Below are 27848 nucleotides of genomic sequence, written 5' to 3' on the forward strand. Positions count from 1 at the left end.
TTAAAAGCTGAAACCTAATAAAAAATCAGTAAGTAATGGTGATAAAGATTATTTATGAATAGACATATTTATAAATGCCAAGTGACTTATGGATCCTTTTTGTAAATAGACATATTGATCCTGTCGACAAAAAGCCACGTGATAAGAATATGCAGGTTGTATGACTGCTGATCTGTCAATATTAATGATGTTCATGTTTTTTCAATTCACTGTAGTCGTTTTTGAGCTATCTCTTAGGATGCATCTCAAGAGCAGGTGACAGAAAGTCCCAGATTTGCTGAAACAAAGACCATTCTCGGTTGGTTCAAAAAGCATTCCCTAACTATGCTAGGATAATATTTCCTTCAAATGACTGATAACTTATTTTTTTTCATAATGCTTTAAAGCTACAACCAAAATCTTGCTAACTAGTCTTAACAAAACATGCACTGGAAAATTTTAAATGCATGCTGATTTATTGCTTGGATTTGTTTCCTAAAATCTTTGATCATTTGAGGAATTAAGAACTACTTTTAACTTTTCTCTTTTACTTGAAAGGCTTTACCGAAAAAAAAAAAGTTCTTGACTTAAGGTGTGCACTGATTTGCTCCAGTATCAACCTTTTCCGCCCGATGTCAAATGTAGTAGTGAGAAAGAAGAAGAAAGCTTGGTCTTTTAACTCACAATACCTGATAAGAAAGCTGAAGAGCTAACGATCGGCCTGGTCTGCATTACCACAACCTTTTTCTTAGGAACCTTACTTAACAACTGTGTTTTCTCCCTTAATCTGATGGTTTCATTTCCCTTGAATAATTTTCATTCTTTTCTTATCGATCGGTATCGATTCGCTCTAAAAGGGACTTTACAGGTTCACATTAAAGTTGGTCAAGCCGGTTTCGGATCGGGTCCTCACAATCGCAACATAATCAGCAGATTCGAGCATCAAACAAGAAGACGACACCAGCAAACGGGCGAGGGAGGGTTCATTCGAGTACCTGCAATCCTGCCACTCCATGACAGGGGAGAAAGGTCTGACGGCGGTCCGCCTAGGGGAGGGCTTCCTCCTCGACGGACGCGAAGGGATTCTGAGGAAGAGGGCACTGGGGGAAGGCCTGAATCCCGCTCCCCTGACGGAAGCGAGGCTAAAGGCGGCGCCTTTCTCCGCATTCTTGAGGTGGGACAGAGGGGTTGGCCCCAAGGAGATGCAAGCAGCTGAACTCATTGGCTGGTCTCTCTCTTTCTCCCCTCTTCCGCTCCTCTTTTCTCTCTCCACAGAGACGGGAGACGGTGTTCGACGCCTGTGATTTGGGGTGGGGGGAGACTGGATATGATCTCATCGCACCTTCTTGACTCCACGTCGGTTCAATCTTGACCGTGATTTCTTGATCCAATGACTGCGTTGACTTGGTTCCGATTTGGGTCTCATTGAGGCAGTGGTCCTTAAATTCCTAATTTTTCATCAAATTCTACCGGAAGAAAAACTGAAAAATCGTGATATAAAATATAATTATTCTTTTAAGAATACCTATTCGTATGTAACATAAAAAAAAGTACTATAAATTTAACATAACATAGAGCTCTCAACACACCTTATGCTAATGATGTTTGGAACATGTGAAATCGGCCTTATGATATTTAATATAGCATATATATTTTCCCTTCATATATCTCTTACTAACATTCACCTAAATTTTACATAAATAATAATGATTGTCCATAAGTAAATTGAATTAAAAATTACCTAAAACACAATAGTGTATGGTCGTTCCTTTAGCAACCAGCTTTGAGGTCACCAACGTCATTAAGGTTGGTTTCTGTCTTTGTCAATATAATATATATATATATATATACTTAATTGGCAGAAATGTTATATATTATTTACTGAGTTATAATTAAGATATTATAATTTCATACAATATAAAGATTTTATTAACGATAAATATTTTATAGATAATTAGTTAAACATAAACATGGGATATATCAGATAATATCTGTTCACTTTGACTTCAAAAGTCATCATCATAATCATTAACTCAAAATAAATAAATAAAATTCAGGACAAAAAAAGAATTAACAACAGCTGAACCATTAAAAATTGCTGTGGACTTTCAAAACAGTCCAAGGATATAATGATACCATCCAAGCCACAAGATGGGCCTTTCCTTCGTAATACCATCCGAATAGAAAACCATGAGAAAGAGTCACCGATCAAGCAACGTACGTCATATACATTTAAATCCATATACCTTAGTAATATACACACATTGAAGCAATCTATGTACATAATAAGAATGAAATGTCTGCTTGTTTGTTCATAGATCACTGTTCACATTAAGTATTAATTATTAGTACAGGTTTCAGCATTATCTTAAGACAACTGGCTGTCTATAACCAACCAAAAGTCTTTTCACTACTGTAGCACATGTACAGGAATCCATCTTCGTCTTTGTATGACCCGTATACGGAGTCCATGAGGCTGGCTGTAAAATCAATTTTAGAGAGCACTCATAAGCAGAGCATGTAACCAGAGATGAATTTGGATCATATTAAACGTATAAATAAGAATAGAATACCAACAAATTGTACCTGTTTGCGGCAAGGTATTTTTAACAAACACAAAAAGTGCTTTTCCAGGAGTGAGGTGCAGTCTGCTACTCAATATGTGAATAAATTGCCCAACAGACATGTCTTTAGGAACCAGATATCTGAAGAAGGATTGCAAAAACGATGAGATAATCATTATTTGACACGAAATCTCTCAACACCAGACATCCATATTCACATACACTGTTATAGTCTTTTCTTCTATACATCAAGAATGCTCTTCACATACACTGTTAAGGTCTTTTCTTCTATACAGCAAATATAAAAGTTTGATCCCGGTAAAATGAGTCGATTTGAGCATTCTATTCATCTGAAATTAATTGAGTCAACTAGTAATATTGTCCTAAAAGAACACAATGATGGGAAAATAACCATGAAACTGACTATTTAGTTGGAAACCATGATTCGCAGTTGTTTTAGCAGCTATTCTTTAACGCAATCGATCATTGTTCCAGACTAAAGATAGTAGATCCATCTATTCTGAAATCCAGGAGAACAATTATGACTTCTGAAAAAAGAAACATACAAGAAAAAAAATCTTGTCCAGGCTAAAGACACTCAAATTGATGCTTCACAACCACTAATCTAAGAATGTTTCTTCTTTTACTACAACTTCTGTTGCCACATTATTCTACTGATATTTGATGCATTCGGATATTTCAAAATAAAAAATAGAGAAAAAAAATATGGCCAATAGCCTTCCCTTCTCTTGGTCACCATTTCTCCACTTTTATTTTTTTTTCCTCCCTCTAAATGCCTTCTATGCTACTACCAATTCTTTCATTTAAAATTGTAACAACTATATCTTCTATAAACCTTGGTTGCATTTTACATTTTTCTTCCTTCTATACTATAATACTGATAGTCAGACAATTATAATGTGACTATTAGCTATTGTCAAAATCAGCACTTGTATGCTTCCATACCTTTTAACAATTTCCCTAGTTTGATTGTCATGCACTCAGACCTTTTTGCTTAAGATTTTCATATACTTACTGAGATCTTTCTCATAGCTGCTGCTGGAATAATTTCAGCAGTCCACAACTGATTGCAATCATTTTCATCTGCTAAAATTTGGTCAATGTTGATTATGAAGGCTCGATATATTATATTGAGTCAACCACTTGACTAATCCTACAAAGAAGGCTGATAATGAGTTCTTGGTCAAAACATTTGGTTCATAAATAACACATGCGAATTCTATGGAGCAGCAATAAAGACACCAAGATGGATATACAGTATTACCGGGAAACACAAGATAAGTTGCAATTTTTAAATAGTCAGGATAGTATCATCAGAATTGTTTATCTAGCACATATAGTAAAGTCCATGTAGGTGAAATGAAATGTTCTGGTGTTACTTCCACCAATGCCAAATTAATTCATTCTTCGTATGTTTGGGAATAGCTAAACTAAATGTCCTATATGATATACAAGAGTAGCATTGCTCAAGATAGAGAAAATAATTATGAAAAAGGACAATATTTATAAGTTGTTTTTCTCATAGCCACACCATAGGTGATAACTCATTAACAATAAATAACAAAATAGGATTGTCATGCGCAGAATATACAAGAATTACTTTAAAATATACACTTGTATATTTGCTTTAGTAAAAATAAAATTTCAACTCTAAGGTTGAAATTTTACGACATGAGACAACAATAAGGTTGCTTCTTTACGACTTGGGAAACCAGGATTCGAGTCACAGAAACAGTCTCTTTAAATATTTAAAGCTAAGGCTATGTATATTGACTCTCCTTGGACTCCGCACTGGCGAGAGCCTTATGCACCGGGTACACGTTTTTTTTTAAATAAAATTTTAAAATATTTCACGTTAGAATTACACAAACACCATACGGAATGACATACCCATAATTTGAGTAAGGAAAACTATTACCAACCACAACAACGATGCAAACAAAAAATACTAATCAAGAAAAAGGGATGAGAAAAGGATTCTGTTCTATCGGATTCACACAAAATGGAAAAATAAAAGTAATTATTAATCAGAAACGAGAGGAGCAACTTATCCTGTTTATGATGAAGTAATGTATATCCATAGAAAAACTTACTTTCTCTTTTCCATGTCCGGAAGATCACTCCTTGAGAACCTCTCGACAATTACCTGATGAAGCAAAACGAAGAGCATCATAGAAGCTACATCGCTGTAAAGTGAACTTGCATGACTCACCTCACAAATTATACGCGACTTCTTGCCAACAATGTTGACATAATTCTTTAAGGCAGTAAATTTAAATTTTGAGCATCATATATAGTAAATGTAGTAGTTACCATCTAGAAAAACTAGAGATTTCAAGCTCAGTTTCTTTTCAAGATTCGTAATAAGCCTAACGATTAGAAATTCCAACCGCGGATGAATAAACATTGTAGTGCAGCAAAGTCGGATGAATAAACACAATGGGCCGCGATCCTTCCCCTAATAAGAAGGGCGAGATTCGTCCTAAATCTAGATTAATTGGGGGAACCCGCAATTGATTTGGGGCAAATCAAGGATCAAAGAGGGCGAGGAAAAGAAGGATTCGTCCTCACCGGCACCCGATCGGGGTATTTGGCAACGATGTCTCTCGATTCCGCGAGCCGCTCCCCTGCCACAATTTCGGATCGAATATAACATGACGAGAGATTGGGAATAAGAAAAGAAACGAAATCAAGGGCGCCAAACAAAATCAGAGAGGGGAATCGAACAGGTAGGAAGGACGAACCGAAGGAGAACTCGTCCTTGAAGGATATCAACTTCTGCTTCATGGCGAGGGTTCCGGATTTGGGGGACGCGCCCGTGGAAAGGAAACGGTGGTCGCCTCTCCCCAATCTCCGTTTGGGATCCGCAAGTACATTTCAGTCGTTAATTCTGGCCTTATATAGAATTCCAGAGAGGCGGTCCGGTCCGGTCCGGTCCGAGATAAGTCCAGTGGACCCAAGCGCTGTGGACCTTCCTAGGGGTTTCGCGGGGAACAGCTACATTCGAAACCCGATCCATGATGCATCGATCTGATCCGATCCATTTACTCCAATTCGGATCGGGTATAATTTACAAATGTCTATCGGATCCACGACGCATCGGTCGGCCCGACCCAACTAATCGAATCCGACTATCTTTTCTTAGAGAATACAAATATGGAGATCCGAAAAAAGAAAACTCCATAGTTTTATATTGGTAAAAACAATAGACGTTATTCCTATAGATTGTGTAAGCCAAGACAATATAAAAGATTGATGAACGATTTTTGGATCAGAGGAGCAAATTATTTTCACCCATTAACCCACTCGGTCCCCATCAGTAACATGTGAATCTGCTCTAAAAATTTCTGATACATAAATGAACTATTTTGAATCTGTTCGTGAGCTTATTAATGACAACTAAGAGTTCAAAAAATGTCAAGATTATAATGTTCAAACCAGCCTCGATAACAGCTTTATAATTAGCTCGATTGATGAACAAGCAGCAGTTCAAGCAAGGCTTCAACAGATTAAACACCAAACTACAACTCACAAACGACTTGGTTCATTTGTAACCCTAACTAAACCATAAAAGAAGTGATAAGTGACAACTCTTACTTGAGATAATCTCCAACAGGTCTGAGATTATCCAATCTGCTAGTCCATGATGGAAAATATTAAGGCCACCATTATGTTATGTCCCATTGATCGGATCGCTATGAGCTACATTTCTCCTGTATCAGGAAGGATAACATACACTGGAGGAGCTCAGCTGAATGATGAGTTCTGCTACTACCCACCCGTGGAACAAAATCATCAACACGCAGATGGAAGAGAGCCTTCGTCAGGATCTACCGACCATCTTCGTCGACTAATAAATATGAAGTCAGAGAAAAAAATGAGATAGGCCGGCAAAGAACAATGATCTGATTCCATCAACATAAGGATATTTTAGTCACCATAAGAGTAAGACTGAAATAGCAAAACTACTGTCTTGAAGATGACTACTACACCAAACTGGGTGCTGCGGTGTTCACGGCTCTTCACATGAATCCATATTCCAGCAATTCCCATCTGAACGAAGGGAAAACATAGAAAACTTCGGGTGGAGTCTTAAACAACAGACCCACACAGACACAAACCGCCGCGATTCCGACCAGAGAGAGCATTACTGGTCTGTACAACATTGTCCTTGCCACAGAGTTCTGGTAAACCAGCTGTTGGCTGCATCGGTTGCAAGATGGTGGCTGTTTTGAGCTCAACCAAGTCGTTCTATCTGAAGCATCTGCTTTAACAGATTTTAGCACATCTACTGTCTTATAGGAGGCATCTCCAGAAATGTTGAGGACCACCTGATTCAGATGAAGTTGCTTATCGATTTTGTTTTGAACCAATCTTAAATAGGAATCATGACCACGAACAAGGGCATAGTCTTTGGGAGTGAATCCGGTACTGTCACGTAGATTCTTCCATGCATTGATTCCCAGCTGGCCAGACAACAAAATGGGCCATGAGAAACAAAATCAAATAGGAAAGTCAGAACAAAGAGTAACCTATACATCCTCAATAGTGGCCAGCATCTGGACTTGAAAAAAAAAGGGCAACATAATGCTGCCAACTCATATCTCAAGTAGAGGATTGAAATTTCTTAGCAAAGTAATTAATCTCTGCAGTGTGGTTAACTAAAAGAAAAATGAGAAGACTTAAGTGTCGCCACATTGACAGATCATAGGTTCACTAAATCACATTTAACACTCAGCAGCACCAATGGAGATGAACTTCATGATTTGGCAAAAAAGCATGCTGCTGAAAGGAAATTCATGTGGGTAAAAATGGCATGGAGAATTAGTTGGTGGTGACCTCAGCATTTTGTAACAATTTTGGGATTGAATTTTGTATATCTTGCTTTGACTACAGCAGTAATATGCTTTAATCACCAAAAAGATGGTGCAAGTCATTGTCCGATCAGACAACATATGTCAAATTAGATAACATGACTAAATATTTCAAGGGGCCTGGAGTTGAATAAAAGAAAACAAAGCAAAATGCACAGTAGTAGAAGTCGATGCAGCTAGCTCTGTGAATAACTCCAATACTCAGTAATGTTGGTGGCTTCTACCGTTGAATAAAAGAATACAAAGCAAAATGCACAGAAGTAGAAGCCTATGCAGCTAGCTCTGTGAATAACTCCAATGCTCAATAATGTCGGTGGCTTCTACCCACCATGTGACATCAGTCAATTAAGTAACTCACACGTATAAAAAAGAATTGTGTACTGAAAAATGACAGATCAAAGCAAGATGAAGTTAAATCAGATGATACCTTATCACTGCCACAATCAACATAAGAAGTGAAGATGAGAATAGCAAATAATGGAGTACCTGTCCAGGATCATTAGTAAGTGCATCCAATATGCTCTCAGCACCACTGGTGGAGGATGCGATATGGAGTGGAGTTAACCCAGATGGGCCAAGCATGTCAGGTCTGAACAAGAACTGATCAGGATCCATCTGCTTTGAAGGTTTACTGGGTTTATATCTCAATAGAAGTTCTACCATGGCCTTTGAATTTATTTGTACGGCACTGTGAAGCAGATTTTCAGACAAAGCAAGCTCCATAGATGATTGCCCGCCTGCATCTACTGTTCCACTGAATAAAATATCTAGAAGTTTCTTCACCACTGCAGCCCACTCCCTATTCATAGCAAATGACATAAGCCACCTAAAACGTGGCAGGGGAAACAAATTTCGAGAGAATTTAGATTCTCGAGAAATGGACACCATATGATTTCTTCGGAGAAGCCACCCAAGTTCGTTTATAAAGTCCAGAGCTTGATTTCTAGCGTTGTCTGTATCTTTTCTTTCCTGAAGTTGGTCATCACATGAACCCACATTAATAGATTTCTCCAGCACACGGATCTCAGAGCATACATCTTCATCCACGACTATGAAAGGGAAGAATCCATTGGTAAGCCCACAGTCTTCAAGCTAGATTCAAAACCAAGGATACCATAATCAAGAGAAAAGCTAAGCTGGCCAAAAAGGAAACTAAAATGGGAACTACTTGACTATAGCATTATGGAACCTCAATGAATCCTCTCCCTGTTTTATCAGGTAGCAAACAGGAAAAGCTCAGGCACTGAGCTGACTCATGCCCTGCACATCTACTGAACCCCTCAACTAGATCTTGTGTTGTTTCTTGGAACAGGTATTTTCCATCAAATGAACATAGTAACCTGACAAAAGATCATCACTATGATACAAAATTAGTATCAAAAGGAGTTGGACATATAAATTCTGCAAAAATAAGTAAGCAGTTGAACAACTAGCAAAATATAGCAGGGAGCTGAGGGCAAAAAAGGGTAAAGAAAATAGATACCTAGATGTTGGTTGAACAATATTAAAGCCTTTCACAGTAAAATTGACATTTGTAGAATGAGAAACTGCGATAGGCGTGACAGACAAGATCTTACAATGGTTGGAATGTCCAACAAGTAAAGGCATGTCTAGCACAACCTGACCTGAATAAGCATTATTCAAAAAGATGAGGAGACGTGTCTGAAGCAGTCAGAAAAACAATACAGCTCATAAGAAGCTCGACGTACCATCATAAATAAAAGCTGCATAGTTTTGTACCCTAGCAAAGATCCATCCCGTTGTCCAGAAATCATGAGAGTTATGCAAAAGCCTAGCTAAGTAGGAGCTTAAATCATTGCAGAGCTGTGAACAGAGGCAGAATCAGATGACAAAATGAATGGAAGTAGTTGTGGAACCCTAAATTTCTCAATCATGGAAACTAACCTGTGCCCAGGCGAACTCAGGTTGACGAAGGTATATTGTCAGAATTATGCAACCTGGCCTAATGTAGCTCTCAATATCTGTTGGACTATTGGATAACCAATCAAGAATCTGCAATTTTGTATTTTATGATAAATCAGCCAGGAAAAGTTGAAGAGTAGCAGGAAAATTTAAATATAAGTTTTCTAGATGTGTTTCAATCATGTAAAATAACTTACTTGTGCTCGCAAGACAAGAGGAAGATCATGAGGGTTTTTGCCAAAGAGTTTGAAGATGATTCTATCTGTTCGACACTGAAATGAGAAGAGAAGAAAAATAATTGACAAACACTGTAAATAGAAAACCTTTCTATATGTACTTGAAAATCAAAAGAATGTAGCATATCTTTAAAACTCAGCAATGTTGACAACTCACTCTAAGATCTATCTCAAAAAAAAAAAAAAAATCAATCTAGAGTTTGTCAACACATTTTGTGTCACTGAACACCTGAATAAATGCCGTTGTTCTCAAGGAATGTCATTATGTATATAAATAAACAACCAGTAGTATATACGTTCTCAATGAAAGCCAATATATACGTACAATTCTAATTCTCACTTCCATCTTCCTCACTGGTATTCAATCTCCATTACAGTAAATACTTCTTTTATACTTGCACCAGTTTAGTAATAAAGCAGGGTGCCACCATGTTCTACCATGATGTTTGACATTGCACTATCATCTGGCATTTAACCCAGGCCTTCTATTTGAAAGCTCATAAAAGTTGGTGTGTTTCAATGTAATTTTGGAGGCATTTTAATAATAAGGTGTTAGGAAGAGTTCAAAATGTACACCAAAATAGATAACATTAATCAGTACCATGATACCTACGTAGATGGCGATTGATTGTTAATGTTTTCAGCTAATAACTACTGAAAACCACACAAATTCATATATATTGGGTTGCTTTTCATTCATGGGATGCAAAGATTTGACTCATGCTGTTTTGCCTGGGTCGAATGAGGTCAGGTACGATCACTTGACAATCTTATATCTTCTTTTCATATATCACTTGATAATCTTATATATTCTTTGTATCATACAATCTGTGAAAGTCTTTTCTTTATCCACCAATAGATCACATTTAAAAATGGATTTTAAAACCCAAAGCCTAACAAAGAGAACAACTACCTAATTTGGATCACAATTTATTCCAGTTGTTGGCCTTCTGCTCTAGCAGTTTCCTCCTCCTCTTTCTCTTTGCCTGCTCCAAGCAGTAATGACTGTAATGAGTGTTGGTATGCCTACTCATACCAGTACTGTATTGATCTGGCCACCAACCAGTATTGACACTGTGATCAAGATTTTAATCCATGATTTGAATGCTGATTCCACAGGTCAGCAAACAGAAACTTTTGTTTTTCCCCTTATCTTGAAACTTTAGGTTAACAAAGTCTTGGTTAATTGTCAACCAACTTTACATAGACTACTAAATAAGATCAGCCACCTGATCTTAAAACTTCTTTAGGTTCACAAAGTCTTGGTTGATTGTCAACCAACTTTACATAGACTAGTAAATAAGATCATTCTGGAACCATCAAGATTAAAAATGTTTTAGAAGCAAACCAAACAGAATGATATACCTGAGCATCTCCATGGGACCTGGATTGAGTGTGGTTGGATGTTGAATCTGAATTGCCACTAGTTTGAGGTGGACTTAACTGACAAGTATTCTGCAGCAACCATGAAGGAACATTAGGAGATCCTATCCCAGTGCACAAAGATGTTGCTGGCATCTCTCCTTTCTTGCAATCTCGTGGATCACTGTTCAAATCAAAGTCCTTCATTCTGACTCTATCAATGACAAGCTCTGAAAATTTTAATCAGCATCAAGCTTTTGTTCTGAGAAAAGGACAATATTCACAGGTATTTAGAATGCAGAATGTGAAGATGAGGAACTGCACGCGAAGCCTCACCTTCAGAAGATTCTCTTCCTATTTTAGGAACATCAGCAACAGATGAGATATGATCAGTTTCCTGTGGAGGACCCTGAACACCAGGGGTGCAAGTCATTTTAGCTGCCGAACCCAAGGGCCTTCTAGAATCTTGCTCAGGAACACCATTTGGAACAGAAGTAATAATTGCTTCTGAGGATGTTCCAGCTGTAGTTACAAGCTTTGGTGGATCCTGAGCTGCCCGTAGGAGTCGAGAAAGGTCACTTGGATCCAAGGAATTAGCGAGGGTGCCAAGGTTACTTAAAAAATGAGTCAATAGCTCCTGATCTTGTGATCGTTCAGAGTTATTGGCTGCATGTGCATAAGACAAAATCAGCAGCTCCTGAAAACATCCAGTTATAATGTTTCTACACATGTCGTGTGAAATATCATTCTTAAAGGCATCCAGCTATCCACTTGATGTTGTTGGCATATAGTTTCATATAAAATATGATTAAAATATATTTTTCAACTAAGTACAAAATAAAAGCTCAATCAAATATAAGTTTTTCATAGGAATTTGTAAGAGACACTTGAATGCATTTATGGTGATGTTATCATGTGGCACATATTATAATACTAAAACAATAATTACAGTATAACCATACTAATAAGTTTTGCATACCCCACATATGCAACCATAGTTTGATGCATACACAGCCCGCATGTACCACCTAATGTGGCTGCATATGACTGCATTACAAATGCAGCTACAAACAAAATAGAAGATATCACATTTTGGAACACTAGAAGGAATAACACAACAAAGGCCAATGATCAGGAACATCCTTATGTCTTACCATGCTCCACTTCTGTGCCATTTTAAGCTAACTGTCACATTTTATGGTACAACAGAATGCATTCATTAAATAATCAGTGTGCACTAACTGGCCAGAGACTCTAGAAACCTAGAATGTGGTGCAAGGCAAGGTACAGACCAAATCAGATCAAAGGAAAACTTTGCTGGTATCCATCATATTAATTATCTAGGAAGCTGCAAATACTCGATACATCTACTGCTATTAAGGACTTCAAGATATTACCCTCCTCTTTAATGACCACTGGGACCTACTGAAACCTATCCTCGTCAAATTGGAGTCTGCCCTATGCTCCATAGGTCAATATTCTCAAAATCAGTGCTCCACATATTAAGCTTGAATGATATCAGTGGAAACAGGTGAAATCACAGAGTGAAACACGCTACATACGGTCAATGTGGTTTCAGTAGGCTCAGCACACAACACTAGTGCATGCCACATCCCTGTGCCATGACGATCCATTTATCACCTTTTTTGAGGAGGGTGTGTTACATCTCTTCAGCAACCTGATTTTCCCACTTTTTTATTTGCAAACATGAGCACAGTAATGACCAGTATAATGTGATGTGTTTCCTGAAGCAGCCTACAAACACAGGAAACATATATTGTAAATTATGTCCTAGGGTCAGATGGACTAGAAACTTAGAGAACTAGAACTTGATATATGTTAAACCAATCAACCATCCGAGAAGTCTGCCTAGGACTATATGCATACAAATTCCTAACACTGATCAAAAGCTCATAAAGGGTATCACAATAAATAAATAGGTGCCCTAAAACTGGTTGGTATATAAAGATTCATGTAGAAAAATAGCAAAAGGAAGGAAATAGAAAAGCCAAATGGAAAAACATGTTGCAGATACTCAATTAATAAACTGCAGCAATTACATTGCAGATTGGATAGGATCCTAAGTAGACTTATCAACAAATAGCTGCTAGCCCTTTCATCAATAGAAGAACTCCCATTGACATTGTCATCAGGATGAGTTTTCCTCCTACGCCTATTGTGGCCAGCTAAACGTCGCCGGCAACTTCTTTTCCCTTCATCAAACTCTTCAAGGAGATGAAATCTGCACATATAGTTAACAAACACTTAAAATAATGGCAGTGAAGAAGAAGTTCAAAAGTAAAAACATTTTAAAGGATATTCTAGAAGCTATTAACATATCCAACATTGACAAACAAAGTTTGACAAGCCAAACTTGAGATCAACTGCCACCGAGGCTAGTTCCGAAGGCTATCAAAACAAAAGTGTCATGATCCCAACATTTCTTCATTATCTTTTCATTTTAGTTAAACTAACTTTCTCATTGTCACTGTAAAGGATGTAGCAAAATTATTCCCTTGACTTCTATTGCAATTTGTTCTGGCTATTCCTGTTGGAACTTCTACAGCTAGTTATAGCTTCTGTTCTTGAGTGTACAAGATTGGGGAACTTAATAATTAAATGACCATCTAATTCAGGAATGATTTCACAGAAGAAACACAATAAATAAACTGGACAATCTGTTAAATACCATAAACAAAATCACTCTAAGCAGTTCGATAAAAGAAAACATGTCATACAAATGCATTTAACACTGAATATATGTTACCCATGATGGGTTTGGGTAGAGAACCAAAAGAATAAGCTGAACCAACCTACTACATTGCTGGCAGAATCGTTGAATAGCATTTCTGACAATTGCTGAACTGGCTTTTGCATGCATCTCACAGACCTTGTGCCGCCTATGGTAGTCCCTTGAATCACTGAGGTCAGCATCACAACCTTCAACCTGGCAAGTTGGATTACTAGAACTGCCTCCTTGTGATTTGTTTTTCTTTTCATTCTTTACTTCCCAATTTGCAAGATCAGATTCCACGACTGGATATGCATGTCCCCCAAGTCTTAAGCTAAGGGATCCTACTCCACCACAAGATTCATCCTCTTCCACCACTACAATCCTCCTCTTCTTCTCCGACTCGCCATTATCCTTCTCAACTAGTCCACAATCAGCACCTTCGGAGGAAGATGATGGGCTATTCAACACCAATCCTTTAGCTGCATCCTGGCGCAGATGTTTGCTCCAGCAATCTGCAGGGACCGCATCCAAGGGGGTTGCAACAAAGTGTTCACCATCCCATCTCCAGTCATTCAAATCCCACTCGACGCCCTTCTGCCCAATCACATTAACATTAGATGTCCCAGCAGCCAGAAACTGATGGCTCTTGCTCCCAATTCTGGTCTCCATCAAGGCAAAAACCTCAAAGCAATTCAATAGCCCGAGATTTGCTCTAAGTGTATTCGAAGCACACAAACACCCCAAGAGGGAGAACACGGTGGTCAATGGAGCTCCTAAATCGTCTCACTGCTCCCCCAGAAATCTAAAAACATGACACCCACGCACCCGCAGATCCAAACGAGTGAAACCCACATACCAATCACAAAGCCCAAAACAAAAGCACTCAAAAATTGAAAAAACAGCAACTTTTTCACTAGAGTAAGCCAATTTCACTTATTAACGACGACAAATAGCTCCGATTAAAACGCCGACAAACATCAACAACATCAATGTCACTCCGGGACCTAAATCTGCTCAAATGCCTGCGTCACATTTCAGATGGAACGAAAAATACCAAAATTAGACGTCTTCCGCGAACCAAACAGTAGCAACATATCAAATTCCCCAAAGTCCGCTAGACGCACAAATCAGCTAACAATTCCTCAAAAGCTCGCTGATTTCGAGGTAAACCGGAGAAAAACGACAAAACCAGCCAAAAGTTATGAAAAAATTCGAGAAAGAGAACCTTCCTTCGAAGAAATTAGAGGCTGATTTGAGGAACCCATATCGTCTGGATCGATATGACCCCAAAATCAGCGGCGCGAACCGGAAGAAGACAGGAAAAATATCGCAGAAGTCGGCCGACGAACCACAACACCAGCAGGAGAGAAGGGAGAGATGAGTGGAAAAAGCGGATGAAGGAAAAGTCTCCGGGAAACGTTACGAATGCGGTTTCGCCGCGAGTGCCCCACTCCCCATACCTCTCGCGTTCTCTCACCCATCCAAATCCTTTACCACCGCACCCGTCTTCCACCCAGGCCGATCGGTGGTCGGGGCCCACCAGTCACCGTCGATGACATGGAACGGGTGTGATCCATAGGTCATCGCTTCTCAGTTCTTTATGACGCCATAATTTTTTTTGTTTTACATCAGACAACATTGTACTTTTAAATTTATTTCTCACACTCCGTGCCATATATGGTCCACAGGGCGACAGCGGAACCCCACGATCCACTGGGTCCCACGAGGCGGCAGGCCTGTACTAAGAGGTGCGGGAGAGGGTTACGTTCCCGAGTATTTCTTTTGGCGAGCGGGAATGGCATCTCCGACTGAAACTGAACGCTCTCCTCCGGTGTCACCGTCACGAGGGCGGGTGGGGGCATCCGTCCTCGTTTCGTGCTACATTATGGGAACGTACGCGTAAAAGGCTCTATGAGTCACGCAGTATTGGCCGTCCGATACAGATCTTGAAAAGATCGTAACCGTGCGTTTGTGGGTGACGGGGAAGTAATATCTGCATGCGGCCGTTGTGAGGGTGTCGTTTTCCGTACCCCACAATAATGCGCGTGGTTCCGTCGCATCAGGACCGTCCGTTACAAAATGCTCATCCATCAAAGTACTAGTAATGGACCCTGGGCCGTCTGTTGACGCCGTCGGCCATGCGGGTGTTTGGATTTGGGCTTTGGCCGATTTTAATTACGTATCAGCCCACGAGCCACGTTCTTGCTTCTCTCGCTCTGCACGTGCGTAGCACGCGCATAACGCTATATTATTCCGCAGCAGCAAACAGGTCAACGTTGGCTGCTGCTCGATTGACGGAGCCGCTCGTGGCCCGCACCGGAGCAGAGAGAGCCGTTCGAGAGCTTACCCAAACCCTAGAAAGGAGTACAAGCAGAGGAAGAGAAGAAACCCCCAAATCTCTCTCTCTCTCTCTCTCTCTCTCTCTCTACGAAGTCCAAACGTGATCGTTTCCACCTTAACCTCTTGACCGTGAAATCTCCCTTGTTGTAGGTTTTCTACGACGTGAATCGTGATGGCGCGAAAGCCATGACGACACCGTCGGGGGCGAAGAGGGATCTCCGGGCAGCCGGGTGCGGGGGGGACGGTTGCGGCGCCCGGGATCCCTGGCCTCTACACAACGTCCGCCACCGCACTGTCTTCTGTCGCCTCTGCACCTCCTGCGTCCTTCGGTACCACCCCGGCTCGTTCTGCGTTTCCTGCTTTGATCTCCTTCTTGACGGAGGCGGCGCCTCCCCGGTCGTCCGCTGCTCCCGTTGCCCCTCCATCGCACACTCCGCTTGCCTACTGGAGGCTGCTCCCTCCTTCGTGTGCCCCAGCTGCTCCGACCCCGGCGGTTCCTCCTCATACTTTTCGCTCGGCGAGGAGAAATCGATCGATCTCAAGTCCTCTAAAGTGCTTCTGGCCGCCGCTAAACTGGCGGCCGCGTCCATTGGCAGGGCAGCGGCGTGCACCAGAGCAGATGCCGAGAGGAAGACTAAGGAAGCAGTCGTTGCGAGAAAGCGAGCAAGGGAAGCACTCGAGAAGGTTCTTTTGTTGTCGCAGTCTGAGAAAGAGAAGAAGAACAGAGTAGCTTACCAGATTGCTGCACCGAGTCCCAAGCCTCAAGTCGTGGATTCGAAGAAAAAGATGCCGAAGCTGAGCAGCACAGTTGCAGCCATGGTGGGCCAGAAGAGAGTTCAGAACAAGGAGAGGGATAGATGGATGAGGTTTCAGGAGCCGATAGGGATGGAGCAGACACCAGTCCAGGGCACCGATAAGAATAAGGTGGATTTGCCCACAGGGATGCAGAACCATGCCAACAATGTGGAGACGGAGGGTACATTGACTGGTTTGTCTCACGGACACAATCCCATGGGTAAAGTGGAGAGGGATGAAGGAGGAGTTCTCAAAGGTTCTCAAGGTGGGCATGTTAAGGAGGAGGAAGTTGTTGCCGCTTGCTGATTGTGGTCCTGTGGTATCTGATCGACTCGAGGTTAACATCTTAACCATCAAATGTTTTATGCTGTAAGGATATCTTATGTTGTTTATTCGTGATAAACTATGTGTGATTCTATCTTACTTCCTGTCTTAAATTGCTGCTATGTTTCAAAAAATAGAATCTCTTTAGCATTGACATAGATTCTATTGGATCTTAGAGCTGTTTGTATATCTAGTGATCAGATGAGTAAAATCTGAATCTCATCTCTGTTCCCAAAAAAAAACCTTGTTTTGGGCCTCTTGAAATGTTTTGACTTTTGATTCTTTTGACCTGCTGCAGATGCTTCAGCGACGAGAACCAATTGTGCAGCTGTCAATGCTAGTCCATAAGTATCTCTAGCACTCGTGAGTTGGTTCGTGAATTGCTTTAGATAGCACACATAACAGTTGTTTGCAGCCATTGGAAATTGTTTGGGGCATTTTATATGTCCTCCAAGTCTTCTTTCTTGTCAGTGAAATGTCCCTGTTTGGTCTACTATGTCTGTTTTTATGGAGTTCTACAATTGTCTACCCCTCATTCTAAGTTTCTACTAATATGATCTAGAAATGTTATCTTATGCTATCTAATTTTAGTCTCACTTTTTTATTATAGTGGAGAATGGTGTGATTCTTATGTATGCTAAGAAAGCTCGATAATCAATTGTTTATTACTGGTATGAGTGCCAAAAGGCTAGAAAATAATATCCTCAGACATTCTTTTAGTTGATTTACAATGTGAGATAGAGGAAGGGTTTTGCTGAACAGACTCACTGTCTTTGTAGCAGGTGGGAGGAAACCCCATTTTGAAAAAGATGAGGTGAACTGTGCAAGTGGTTGAGACATGTCCTTAGAACACTACTCACTGCCACTAATGAATGATAATATATCTTAAATTGGAGGTGCTGTGAGAATAAGACTAGAAGACTGGACTAATGGTTAGGAGCCCTTAGAGATGGACATCATAGATATCAACAAGTAGGTTAGTGCGATCTACATCGGAGTTAAATGATGACGCAGGAGTCATGTATGCTTCCCTAAATATTTGGCCATTGAGATTTTGCTATTTTGCTACCTAAACTCTTGTTAGAGTGAAAAAATTTTACATTTCATGATATATCATGATTGAAAATCATGACTAAGAACTACTTCAATTAGATAAGCTTCAAACTTTCAAACTATTTGTATCGTAGATGTTTAGAGTACATTTATGGTTGTAGTTTAATATAGAAATTATTTGCAGGGGTTTTTTGCAAAATCGATATAATTCTGTATTAGCTATAGACTTTATGGATTGCTCTTTGTTGTTGCTTTGTAAGAGCTATTATTATGGAGGAAGGACCAAGGCTATACTTCACACTATAGATTCAATTTTTTCAGACCAAATAAACAATTTGTGCTTGATAATTTTGTTTGAATCTGTGTTAAAATGTTAGCACCTTTTAATGAGAGATGAACAAGAGGCTTTGAGAATCCTTCTATTGGGGTTCTTGTTGTTGTGTCTAGAACTTATCCTCTTGCTGGGCTGCCATTTAAAGAAGAAAAAAGGGTAGAGCCACTTTGGCCCCGTCATCTTTTTTTCTTTGGTCGAGTTTTTTAATGTAGTTTTCACTTTTTTCTATTCACATTGGGCCTAACAGGATGTTGGAAGCATTTGCACATTGAATGATTCCTATTCTATCATAATCTGAATGGTTGTGTTGTGAACTGACATATTCTGCAAGATGTGAAATGGTTTGAATGTGTGATCCAACGATGGGTATCTTTTACAAGCTTTTCTTGTTTAGAACATGTAACTGACTTTCCAACAATGTGAATTCTTACAGCAATCTTTGTCAGATTATGGAGTAAATTGTGATTTAGCTTTACAGAGTTTCTTAGCATTATGTTGAGAACTTCTCTTTGACAAGGATCAAGAAAGTAGCTTGATAGAGTTAATTGTTCTCGGGAACATTTAAACATTTATGTACTCATGGCTCAACATGTTCTACTCGTTCTTTTTATTTGCATTGTGAAGAAGATAGGTTCCATCTAGCCGGTGTTACTTGGATCTTATTCTTTGGTCATTCTTAAGACCTGGATACCCTTTGGTAGGTTTGGGAAAATAGATCAATTGATCACCTCTTTGTTTGATCTTCATTTCAATGTGACTAGAACAAGGGGTTGCATATGAATTCTTTGTTTGTTTTGTCTCTGCTTGTAACCTTTCATCGATTGATTGAGATTAGGCACCTACAAATGCTTACATATGAAATGTATTTGGAAAGTCGAAACATGATATGCTAAGATTTGTTGAAGCTTGCCTTTTCTTTGAGGCAGTGCATGACAAGGGCAGCAACAAAGGCACTTTATTCTGTGGCTTGCCCTGTACATGTCGATATGGACATTTGTTGCTTTTGAACATAGGAAGCAGCTTTTTTGTCTTTTAAGGTTTATTAGAGCCAATCCACACTCAAATTATGTTCATGTCATTTGTTGCTTTTGGACACAAGCTTTGTATGTGTGTGTCTCTCTCTCTCTCTTGTCATCCTTGGGTGACAGCTGAACCCACAGCTCAGCTCCTCTGTCATCTCATCTGAAGTGCACTTCACATCCACCTTGATTCGGAGATAAAACCACATTATTCGAAGGACAAGGAGTAGAAGCTACTCCTTGCTTCTTCCACCTCAAGCCAATACTTGAATCCAATACTTGCCTCGCAACATCATCAGAGATCCATCCATGGACTGGTTGGTGCCAAAGTGACAATCTAGTTGAAGGCCAAAAAGAGCATTCTTCCCACACAAGTCATGATAAAGAAGAGTCTAAAAGTCTACAATACATACACTAGATTTAAATGGCTTTCTCTGACCCAACACCATTGTGCAAATGATCTTGTCATCAACCATGTCGCCTGTTCCATATTCTGAGTCCGGTTCGGCCATGTCTGAGGCCGTGATTGGGGTTGCGTGGGGTGGTGGGTGGATGGTGAGGAAAGATGGTGGTGGTCGTGGTCGTGGTGGTGGGTTGGTTATACATACCAATCAAAACCAGCCTTTGAAAGCCGCATTCCTTCTCATCTTTAGCATTCGTATGTGTACGTATCACCGGCTCGGCCATCGCACATCCACATCAGGAGACCGCACGGCCTTCCCCCACAATGCCACCAACAGCGGTGGGAAGCGGCTCTCTTCTCTTCCACACACACCGTGTTATAGGGCCTATATAGACCTCTCTCCTCGACTCCTGCAGATGATGCCAAAGCCCTCATCATCTTCTCTCTTCGCCGACGGGAATCCCATCCCAATCGCCGACTCCCTCGCCCTTTGTTTCAGGTATATTTAATCCCTTATGAGTTGATTAGGATGATTCTTGTGGCCTGTGACCAAAACATCTGATCTTGAATGAGGCACCGTAGAAAATTTCATTGCCGACGGTCATTTGATCGCTCTGCGTCTGTTTGTGTGCGTGCTCAAAGCTTTGGTCGTCACGGATTTCTGTGTGATCTAAGCAATATGCTCGTGATTCGTGCACGGGGTACGTACGCCGGCTGTAGAAACAATAGGCATCCACCACGTGACCGGTGTGAGAACATTGCAACTTTTCCCTTCCTTTGGCTCTTTCCTCCGCTTGCAGAGGGTAATCATCATCTATCTACAGTGAGTTAGTACATCAATCTTACAAGCTTAAGGACGAGGGAGAAAGGAATAGCCGCTGTTTATGTCCATGCTTTAGCCCTCCTTTGGAATCCAATGAACTCCCTAATGGCTCTTTAGATGTGTCATACAAGATGCCAATGCTGCAGCTTAAAATTAGGGTATCATATCATTCCTGTCTTTTTCTGTTCTTCATTGTGGTGATGGTGTATCGCCATCATTTCTTCTGTGTCAGAAGAAGAAAGAAGATCACATTCTTTTGTATCTACTTGTCCATGGATAATGGATGGACCATTGCCATCGACAGGTTGGGAATATATGCAAACAGCTTTCGCTTTACATGTGACATGTGGTCATTTTCAATGCAAGAAACAAAATTCTCGTGGGTAGGAATTACAACCCAAACAAAAAGAGAAAAAGAAAGCTTGAAGTAGATAGCTATTATGTCGAGAATTTGCAGATTATATTGTTTGATTGTAGGCATACTCTGGATTGCTGTATGAGTTTGCATGTGAGCTACAAGCTAAAAGGTCACGCTCGCAAGGACCAAATTAGAGGTACACCTTGGTCTGCATGGATTGTCTGGTGACCTGCACCTTCATTCTTCGATTCATGTCTCTGTTGGTACGTATGAATTCACCTGTGAGGGATGATTGCTGGACTAAATGGTGTGTTCTCCTTTAGTGGATGAGCTTTTGTATGCAGGTCTTTGTGTTTTTGTTGCTTGTGATGGAAATGTAGTTAGGAATGAGAAAACAAATGCGGCTGGTTAAAGGTAAATTTAGTGGTACATGCATCTTGTGATAAGAATATTTGAGGAAGAAGGTTTTCATCTTATGGTTGTGCTGATTTTTGTAGCTGTTTTTGTTTTGAGTAGAACAAAAATTTGTGTTGTGTGCTTCCACTGTCTCAAGTGTTACCTGTTCTTTGGAGGCTTTGATCGAGTACAAGCATTAGGTAGATATGAACAAGGGTGGCCAAACTCTGCCAGACCCCACTTGGTAGGTGAGTGGGAATTAGCCTTGCAACTTCCACTTCTCTCTAATATGGTTATGGTGATGATGATGATGATATATTATTACATGGAAGGTCAAGCAGAAAAAAATAAATTGGTGGCATTATAATACTAGACATTCTAATTAGCATGGATGAAAATAGGTTTTGAAGTAGTATAGATGCAGAAGCCAAAGTCTCTGAAGTAGTCTATAGATGCTGCAGGTGGATACATCCATCAATTATGCTTGTGCTGATCCGTTGTTGGGTGGTGTAGCTTTTTGTCTCACATTGTTTGATATATGGTGGGTGTATGATGGGACTTCAGGGGGCATCTAGTTCATTTCAAACAATGGTGGGGTGGTTGGAAATCATAAGAGGGTCCCTGTGATTCTTGTCTCATGTAATTGTTAGATGTTTTGATGCACACAGCAATCTGGGTAGAGTAAAAATCTTTAGGTCTATTTGCCTTCTTATCTTGGATCATTCATGGGACTGTCAAGGATATGTACCAGGGACAGTCCATTCTGTGGCAGCTGCTGGTTCTCTCTTGAGGAGACCAGAGGCTATTGGTCATTATAACATATTGTAATACTGACATGATAGCAAAACCTAATTGTCAAATTACTGGTTTGAATCTTTTGTAAGGTCTGTAGTCAACAGGATTCAGAGAGAAACAAAAAGATGTGCTCTAATCCTAAGTCAAAGCCTAATTGTCAAATTACTGGTTTGAATCTTTTGGAAGTTCTGTCGTTAACAGGATTCAGGGAGAAACAAAAAGATGTGCTCTAATCCTAAGTTTGATAGTTTGTAGTAATTCTAAGAATTACTGCATCCTTTCCATTAATTTTCTATCAGTGATGATAGATTTTTTCTTAAACCATTTTAGAGAACAAGAATTACATCCTCACAATGGTATTGTTGGAGCACGAGAGAAGGAGCAAAAGAAAGTTTCCATAGTCCAGACAAGTAATCTCATCATAAAAGTAGGCTCAGCTCTAAGTTGTTACCACATGGTCCAAAAGAATGTTCCAATCATCCTTTTGTTCTTAATTTGATGGATGAGAATCCAAAGTTTCTTTTTATTTTCTATATTGCTGCTGGGAATCTTTTTCAGGTTTAGATGAATAAAGAAAACCTTTACAGCATGCAATTATTTTTTATAATTGGAGGTTGTCATGGTATCTGATTCCTGATATGTCCAGGATGAACTGTGACCCCCTTCTTTGGCCACTCCCAGGTAGTTCTACTTGTGACATTTTCTCGAAGAGCATGTGATATGCAAAGTTATCTTTGTGATTTCTCTTATGAAAGTTATGATAAACACATTTTGTTGCACTCTACTAGATCTTCCTTCTTCTTCCTCAAAGAACAGAAAGAAAATATATTCTGCTGCTGTATTTGACATCTCTTATCGACTTGATTTAGAAGCCTTGTCTGTGTTCCGTTAGTCTTTGTGTCAAATTTGCTGCTCTTTGAACATTTATATGATAGTAGATTTACTGATGAGAACTCCATTTGGTGCTTAGAATTTTCTTTCCTAGTTGTCAATACATTTTATCATCTGTGACTGCACTGACCTCTGTATGCAATACATAGATCTGAAGCCTTAGAACACTCGATACTCAGGAAACTAAATCCAAACTTTGAGCTGTGCAGACCAACCTAATGGACACAATTCTATCATATATATTATTTGCAGCAATCATTTTCCTGACATTTAATGCCCATATATAGCTTACCTACCAGCAAGAAGCTTATTAATTGTGGTGTAATCAGCTGTGCAAACACTAGTCATCTTCCAAGCACACAGCAGTCCTTGGATCATGGTCAAACTCCCAAACATCAGCTAATGATTTGCCTTTGATTACAAGTTCTGTACTTCTAAGAATTCTTACATTTTGGTTGTCACTTGATCTAAGCTGACATGAACTGCTTTGTCTGGTTGTCATGTCTCATATTCTACACAGAAATCAAAAAGCAGCGGCTGTAACATCTACTACAGTCAACTGTTTAGGCACTGGTTTCTTTTTCCACATGAGCCCCACTCCATTTCACACCTTTCACCACCCTCTCTAGTCTGTACCACCTGCTCTTCTCTCTTCTGCTGCCATGGTGAGGAAGATCTGATGAATTCTCTTCTCTTGACCACCTGTCTCAACAACCAGGAACCTTGAACCAGGCCTTGATCCAAGGAGAGCCATGAAGCAAGATCTACCTGCTGCTGATAACAAGACCTCCTCGCCGGTCCTGCCTGCAGCTCGAGCCAGAACTCCCAGAATGAAGGAGACTCCAAGAGTGGATTCAGCAAATGGGGGCTCGCCAGGGTTGAAGGCGAGGCCAAAGCCTGCTTCTGTGGATGCAAGCGGCACCAACGTGGCTAGGAAATCCATCTTATTCAACAAGCTGAGGCCAGCCATCAATGGCGTTGGGGATCCAAAAGAAAGGAACCGTGAGGAAGCAAAGGTCGTTGGAAGCCAGGATGTCGAGCAGTATGCTCGGTTGCGGAGGAGGGCAGATACAAGTTGCAGGGGATCCGAAGATGGAGCCAGTACAAAGATGAGAGAGTTGCAGACCAGACTTGATGAGAGTGAGAGACTGTTAAGGGATTCGCAGTCTGAGGTGTTGGCACTGAGAGCTCAGATAGAGAAGCTGCAGGTCTTAAATGTTGAATTGGAGTCACAGAAAAAGAAGCTGCAGGAAAGTCTCTCTGCTGCTGAAGCAAAGATCAAAGTTCTAGAGAAGGATGATCAGGTACATATATCTTTATTCCTTTCACATGCTAGGTAAGATCAAATTTGGCTAGAATAATCTTTAATCTTCCTTTGCATTCTCAGTTAATGCTGGGTCAAATTTGTTCAGCTTTGGAGTAGAATTACTGTAACCTAATGCCTATGGTGATTCTGGTATTATATGGAGTAAATTTCCACAATTAAGGAAATCAAACATGAGGGCAAGCATTCATACCTGATTTATGTAGAAAACTCAAAGAGGCCTAGCTCCTAAATTCTTCGGTTTTCCTGCTGTATGACACACTTCAAAGTTGTTTAAGTTGCCTGAGAAGAATGACCTTGTGTTACCTATGGAGGATGATGTTTTCCTTGTGATCCTCTCCAATTTTGTTAAAATTGAGAAAACTAGATCATTGACTTGCTCCCTTTCTTAAAAATAATTGCAGGTGGAATCAGTCATCAAGTCTGGATTTAGTAATGTGATGGAGGTTGTTCAGAAGAAGTCACAGAATGTTAAAGATAAAATTCAGTTTTCAGTACTGAAACCTCCCACCAAAGCTGTAGGGGTCCAATCAAAAGCTCTGGTCAAGAAGCCTGTTCCACCATTGCCAACTTCTCAAGCCCCCATTGCTGGGCCACCTCCACCACCCCCTCCACCTCCTCATGCTGCAGGAAGATCAAATGCAATGCATAAGCCTTCTGCATTAGTTGAATTGTACCATTCACTAAGCAAGCGAGACGGAAAGCAAGGCTCAATGGTTAATGGGGGTGCCAGTCCTCTTTCAAACAATGCACGTAACAGCATTGTCGGGGAACTTCAAAGTCGATCGTCTCATTTATTAGCGGTAAATTTTCCCTTTTTTTTCTTCTCCTAAAGAGAACACTGGCAACTATTGGAATATCATGTGTTAATTTTGATACTTCCTGTTTATGCTTGTCATGCCTTTCTGTTTTCTCCCATAGATTAAATCGGATGTGGAAACAAAAGGGCACCTCATCAAACATCTTATGGAGAAGGTGCTATCAGCATCTTTCACTAATATGGAAGATGCCCTGAATTTTGTTGACTGGCTCGATGGAGAGCTCTCCACCTTGGTAAGGCTTGTATACAAATTGGTGATTGTGACACTTATACTGAAGGGTAAAATTCCTGTGTACTTTATGATATAAAGGAGATGTCAATGCATTGTCTGACACATTTTAGGTTTAGCTGAGTATATATATTCAGAAGGCTGCTCTGCTGATCTTCTTCACTCTTTCTCACATTAAGCTGAATATACCAACAGGCATTGTATTCTTAAATCTTATATTTTGTTGTTTAGGCATACTTTATGATTTTTGGATTCATTGTCACTGCATCTTGTATATGCTTTATATGGTTCCATTTTGATCTGATGTGCAGGCTGACGAGAGCGCTGTTCTGAAGCATTTTGACTGGCCCGAAAGGAAAGCTGATGCACTGCGTGAAGCTGCATTTGAATTCCGTGATCTTAAGCGGATAGAAGCTGAAGCTGCTTCTTTTAAGGATGACGCCTCCTTACCATGTGAGGCCACACTAAAAAGGATATCGAACTTGCTAGATAAGTGAGTCAAAATTCATTCCCTTTTCTCTACTTGGATTTGAAGTATTTATTGGTTTGTGTCCAACATATTTCTTCCATGTATCCATGATAATGCTGAAGGTTGGAGAGAAGCGTGGGTAGATTGATTAAGCTGAGGACTGCAAGTATGCTTTTATATAGAGATTGCAGAATTCCGACTGATTGGATGCTTGATTCTGGGATGATTAGCAAGGTACTATTTATGTTCCTTTTGATCTCAAGTAAACGTATGTATGTGATGATACACTGATGCCTGTGTCTATAATATGCATCTTCTCTAATGGAGTGAACAATTCAACGACTATACGTACAAATGCTAGTTCAGATTTTTCTTTTATATATACTCAGAATTTCACCAGCTTGAAATCATTACTTGGATGAGTAATTCTTCCTATTGTAACTTTCTTATGTCTATAAATTTGCTATAATGTTTTCCTATCAATGCTATGAGAGTTTCTCAGAGACTAGAAGCCTTTACCGAGAGGCAGTATTCAGTGTGCAATTTGTTGCAGATGAAGCAGGTTTCTGTGAAGCTTGCAAAAGTTTACATGAGGAGGGTGTCGATGGAGCTTGAATCAGTTTGGCATTCAGAAAGGGAGTCAGCACAAGAGGCACTTTTATACGAGGGGGTGCGTTTTGCTTACAGAGCACACCAGGCAAGTCATCAGACTTGATCTCCATAATTATCCTTCTCACTGATAACAGAGCTCTAAAATCTTTCAATTGTAGGCCCTTAGTTAAGTTAAATATGCTTCTAAGTTTCTACTAGGATTTATGAGACTGACGCATTTACATAACCGATCCGATTCGTTCGAACAGAAAGGGGCAAGACATTACATAAAGAAAACAGTTCACTATAACCTAATCTGTTGTTAAAGTACGATAATAATGGATGTGAAGGCCTCAGTTCTTCTCTATGGTTGAATCAGAAGCCTTGGTGATACGGACCTAGATCTTTCAGTGCAGCCACATACTCTCTGAGCCTGCTTAACATAATTCTGGTCTTTGCTTGGCAGTTTGCAGGAGGGCTTGATTCCGAAACTATGTTCATCTTTGAGGAGTTAAAAATGCGGGTCGAATCGCAATGCAGAGGACAGTAGAGCAACTTCATAGTATTACTTACAGTCAGGATGTTAAAGCTGGTAGCCAAGGTGGAACCAGGTTCAACATCATGTAACTGTTGGATTGAGGTCAATCCTCTCAGAATAAGGTTTATATAGTAGTGATCCAACTTAACTGCGAACATCTTGCTGCACATCCCATCTCAACTAAAGTTTATGGCATGCTCCCTCACAATTGACCCAAAGATGACTCCAGAAGTGTTCTTGAGTCTTCTCAAGCTATGGACAGAACAAACACAATGTAACTGACTGCACACATGGATGAGCTTTTCACAGTGTATTTTCCATATGTATATTAGTTTCTCAGCTTTGTGGAATCTGTGAACTTCTTCTTGCTGATGTATTGTTCACCCTCCTATCCATGTTTGTCATGTCATAATGTTTGTGATCCACTTGTCATTGAAGTGCTGTTGTCTGCACAGTCTCCTGAACCATGATTAGAGAGAGAATGTGTGTTGCACTGTGGCAACAACTAGATTCTCATCTGTGCTTTAACCTGTCAGTTGTCACAAGCAGTGTACCATGAATGGCAAGATCTTTCAGCATGTTAGATTGTCGATGGCTGCTCCCACCATCTTGTCCCTCTCTCTATCCTTCCTTGGCTGCGTGCAACCACATGC

General features: G+C 40.2%; 5 protein-coding genes across 12 annotated transcripts in view; 2 read left to right on the forward strand and 3 right to left on the reverse strand.

Annotated features, from left to right (window-relative positions):
* Nucleotides 1-1295, reverse strand: part of LOC103986268 (uncharacterized) — a 4544-nt gene extending 3249 nt beyond the window's left edge. For all 3 annotated transcript variants that reach the window (XR_010496360.1, XM_065150502.1, XM_065150503.1), the window contains exon 1: nucleotides 975-1295. Coding sequence is in view for 2 of the 3 variants with exons in the window: in XM_065150502.1 (XP_065006574.1) it covers nucleotides 975-1201 (227 nt within the window). In the remaining variant the exon portion in view is untranslated. The remainder of the gene's footprint in view (nucleotides 1-974) is intronic.
* An 892-nt stretch (nucleotides 1296-2187) lies between these two features.
* Nucleotides 2188-5462, reverse strand: LOC135638844 (autophagy-related protein 8i-like). The gene is made up of 5 exons (XM_065152321.1): nucleotides 5309-5462; nucleotides 5136-5191; nucleotides 4658-4710; nucleotides 2566-2684; nucleotides 2188-2459 (listed from the first exon to the last, which is right to left on the reverse strand). Exons 1-5 carry the CDS (start codon nucleotides 5349-5351, stop codon nucleotides 2365-2367), a joined length of 366 nt encoding a protein of 121 aa, XP_065008393.1. The 5' UTR covers nucleotides 5352-5462; the 3' UTR covers nucleotides 2188-2364.
* Nucleotides 5463-5993: 531 nt separating this feature from the next.
* LOC103986266 (squamosa promoter-binding-like protein 6) lies at nucleotides 5994-15096 on the reverse strand. Of its 3 annotated transcripts, none has more exons than XM_065152320.1 (12): nucleotides 14919-15096; nucleotides 13773-14495; nucleotides 13020-13201; nucleotides 11296-11625; nucleotides 10963-11189; nucleotides 9559-9633; nucleotides 9344-9451; nucleotides 9148-9262; nucleotides 8922-9063; nucleotides 8628-8778; nucleotides 7925-8530; nucleotides 5994-7030 (listed from the first exon to the last, which is right to left on the reverse strand). In XM_065152320.1, the coding sequence occupies exons 2-12, from the start codon at nucleotides 14360-14362 to the stop codon at nucleotides 6587-6589; spliced, it is 2970 nt and encodes a 989-aa protein (XP_065008392.1). In that variant the 5' UTR covers nucleotides 14363-14495; nucleotides 14919-15096; the 3' UTR covers nucleotides 5994-6586. The 3 variants fall into 3 exon arrangements, with proteins under 3 accessions (XP_065008392.1, XP_009402495.2, XP_009402494.2); XM_009404220.3 differs by having other exon boundaries at nucleotides 13773-14715; XM_009404219.3 differs by having other exon boundaries at nucleotides 13773-15096.
* Nucleotides 15097-16073: 977 nt separating this feature from the next.
* LOC135639037 (uncharacterized) lies at nucleotides 16074-17727 on the forward strand. The gene is made up of 2 exons (XM_065152755.1): nucleotides 16074-17165; nucleotides 17451-17727. The coding sequence occupies exon 1, from the start codon at nucleotides 16220-16222 to the stop codon at nucleotides 17132-17134; it is 915 nt and encodes a 304-aa protein (XP_065008827.1). The 5' UTR covers nucleotides 16074-16219; the 3' UTR covers nucleotides 17135-17165; nucleotides 17451-17727.
* Nucleotides 17728-20017: 2290 nt separating this feature from the next.
* LOC135638757 (protein CHUP1, chloroplastic-like) lies at nucleotides 20018-27547 on the forward strand. Of its 4 annotated transcripts, none has more exons than XM_065152098.1 (8): nucleotides 20018-20460; nucleotides 23943-24528; nucleotides 24953-25351; nucleotides 25470-25601; nucleotides 25909-26090; nucleotides 26189-26300; nucleotides 26620-26763; nucleotides 27124-27547. In XM_065152098.1, the coding sequence occupies exons 1-8, from the start codon at nucleotides 20033-20035 to the stop codon at nucleotides 27205-27207; spliced, it is 2067 nt and encodes a 688-aa protein (XP_065008170.1). In that variant the 5' UTR covers nucleotides 20018-20032; the 3' UTR covers nucleotides 27208-27547. The 4 variants fall into 4 exon arrangements, with proteins under 4 accessions (XP_065008170.1, XP_065008173.1, XP_065008172.1 ...); XM_065152101.1 differs by lacking the exon at nucleotides 20018-20460 and adding an exon at nucleotides 21281-21405; XM_065152100.1 differs by lacking the exon at nucleotides 20018-20460 and adding an exon at nucleotides 21466-21786.
* Nucleotides 27548-27848: the final 301 nt, after the last annotated feature.

Source organism: Musa acuminata, chromosome BXJ3-5 (assembly GCF_036884655.1).
Source record: "Musa acuminata AAA Group cultivar baxijiao chromosome BXJ3-5, Cavendish_Baxijiao_AAA, whole genome shotgun sequence".
In the NCBI taxonomy this organism is placed as follows: domain Eukaryota; kingdom Viridiplantae; phylum Streptophyta; class Magnoliopsida; order Zingiberales; family Musaceae; genus Musa; species Musa acuminata.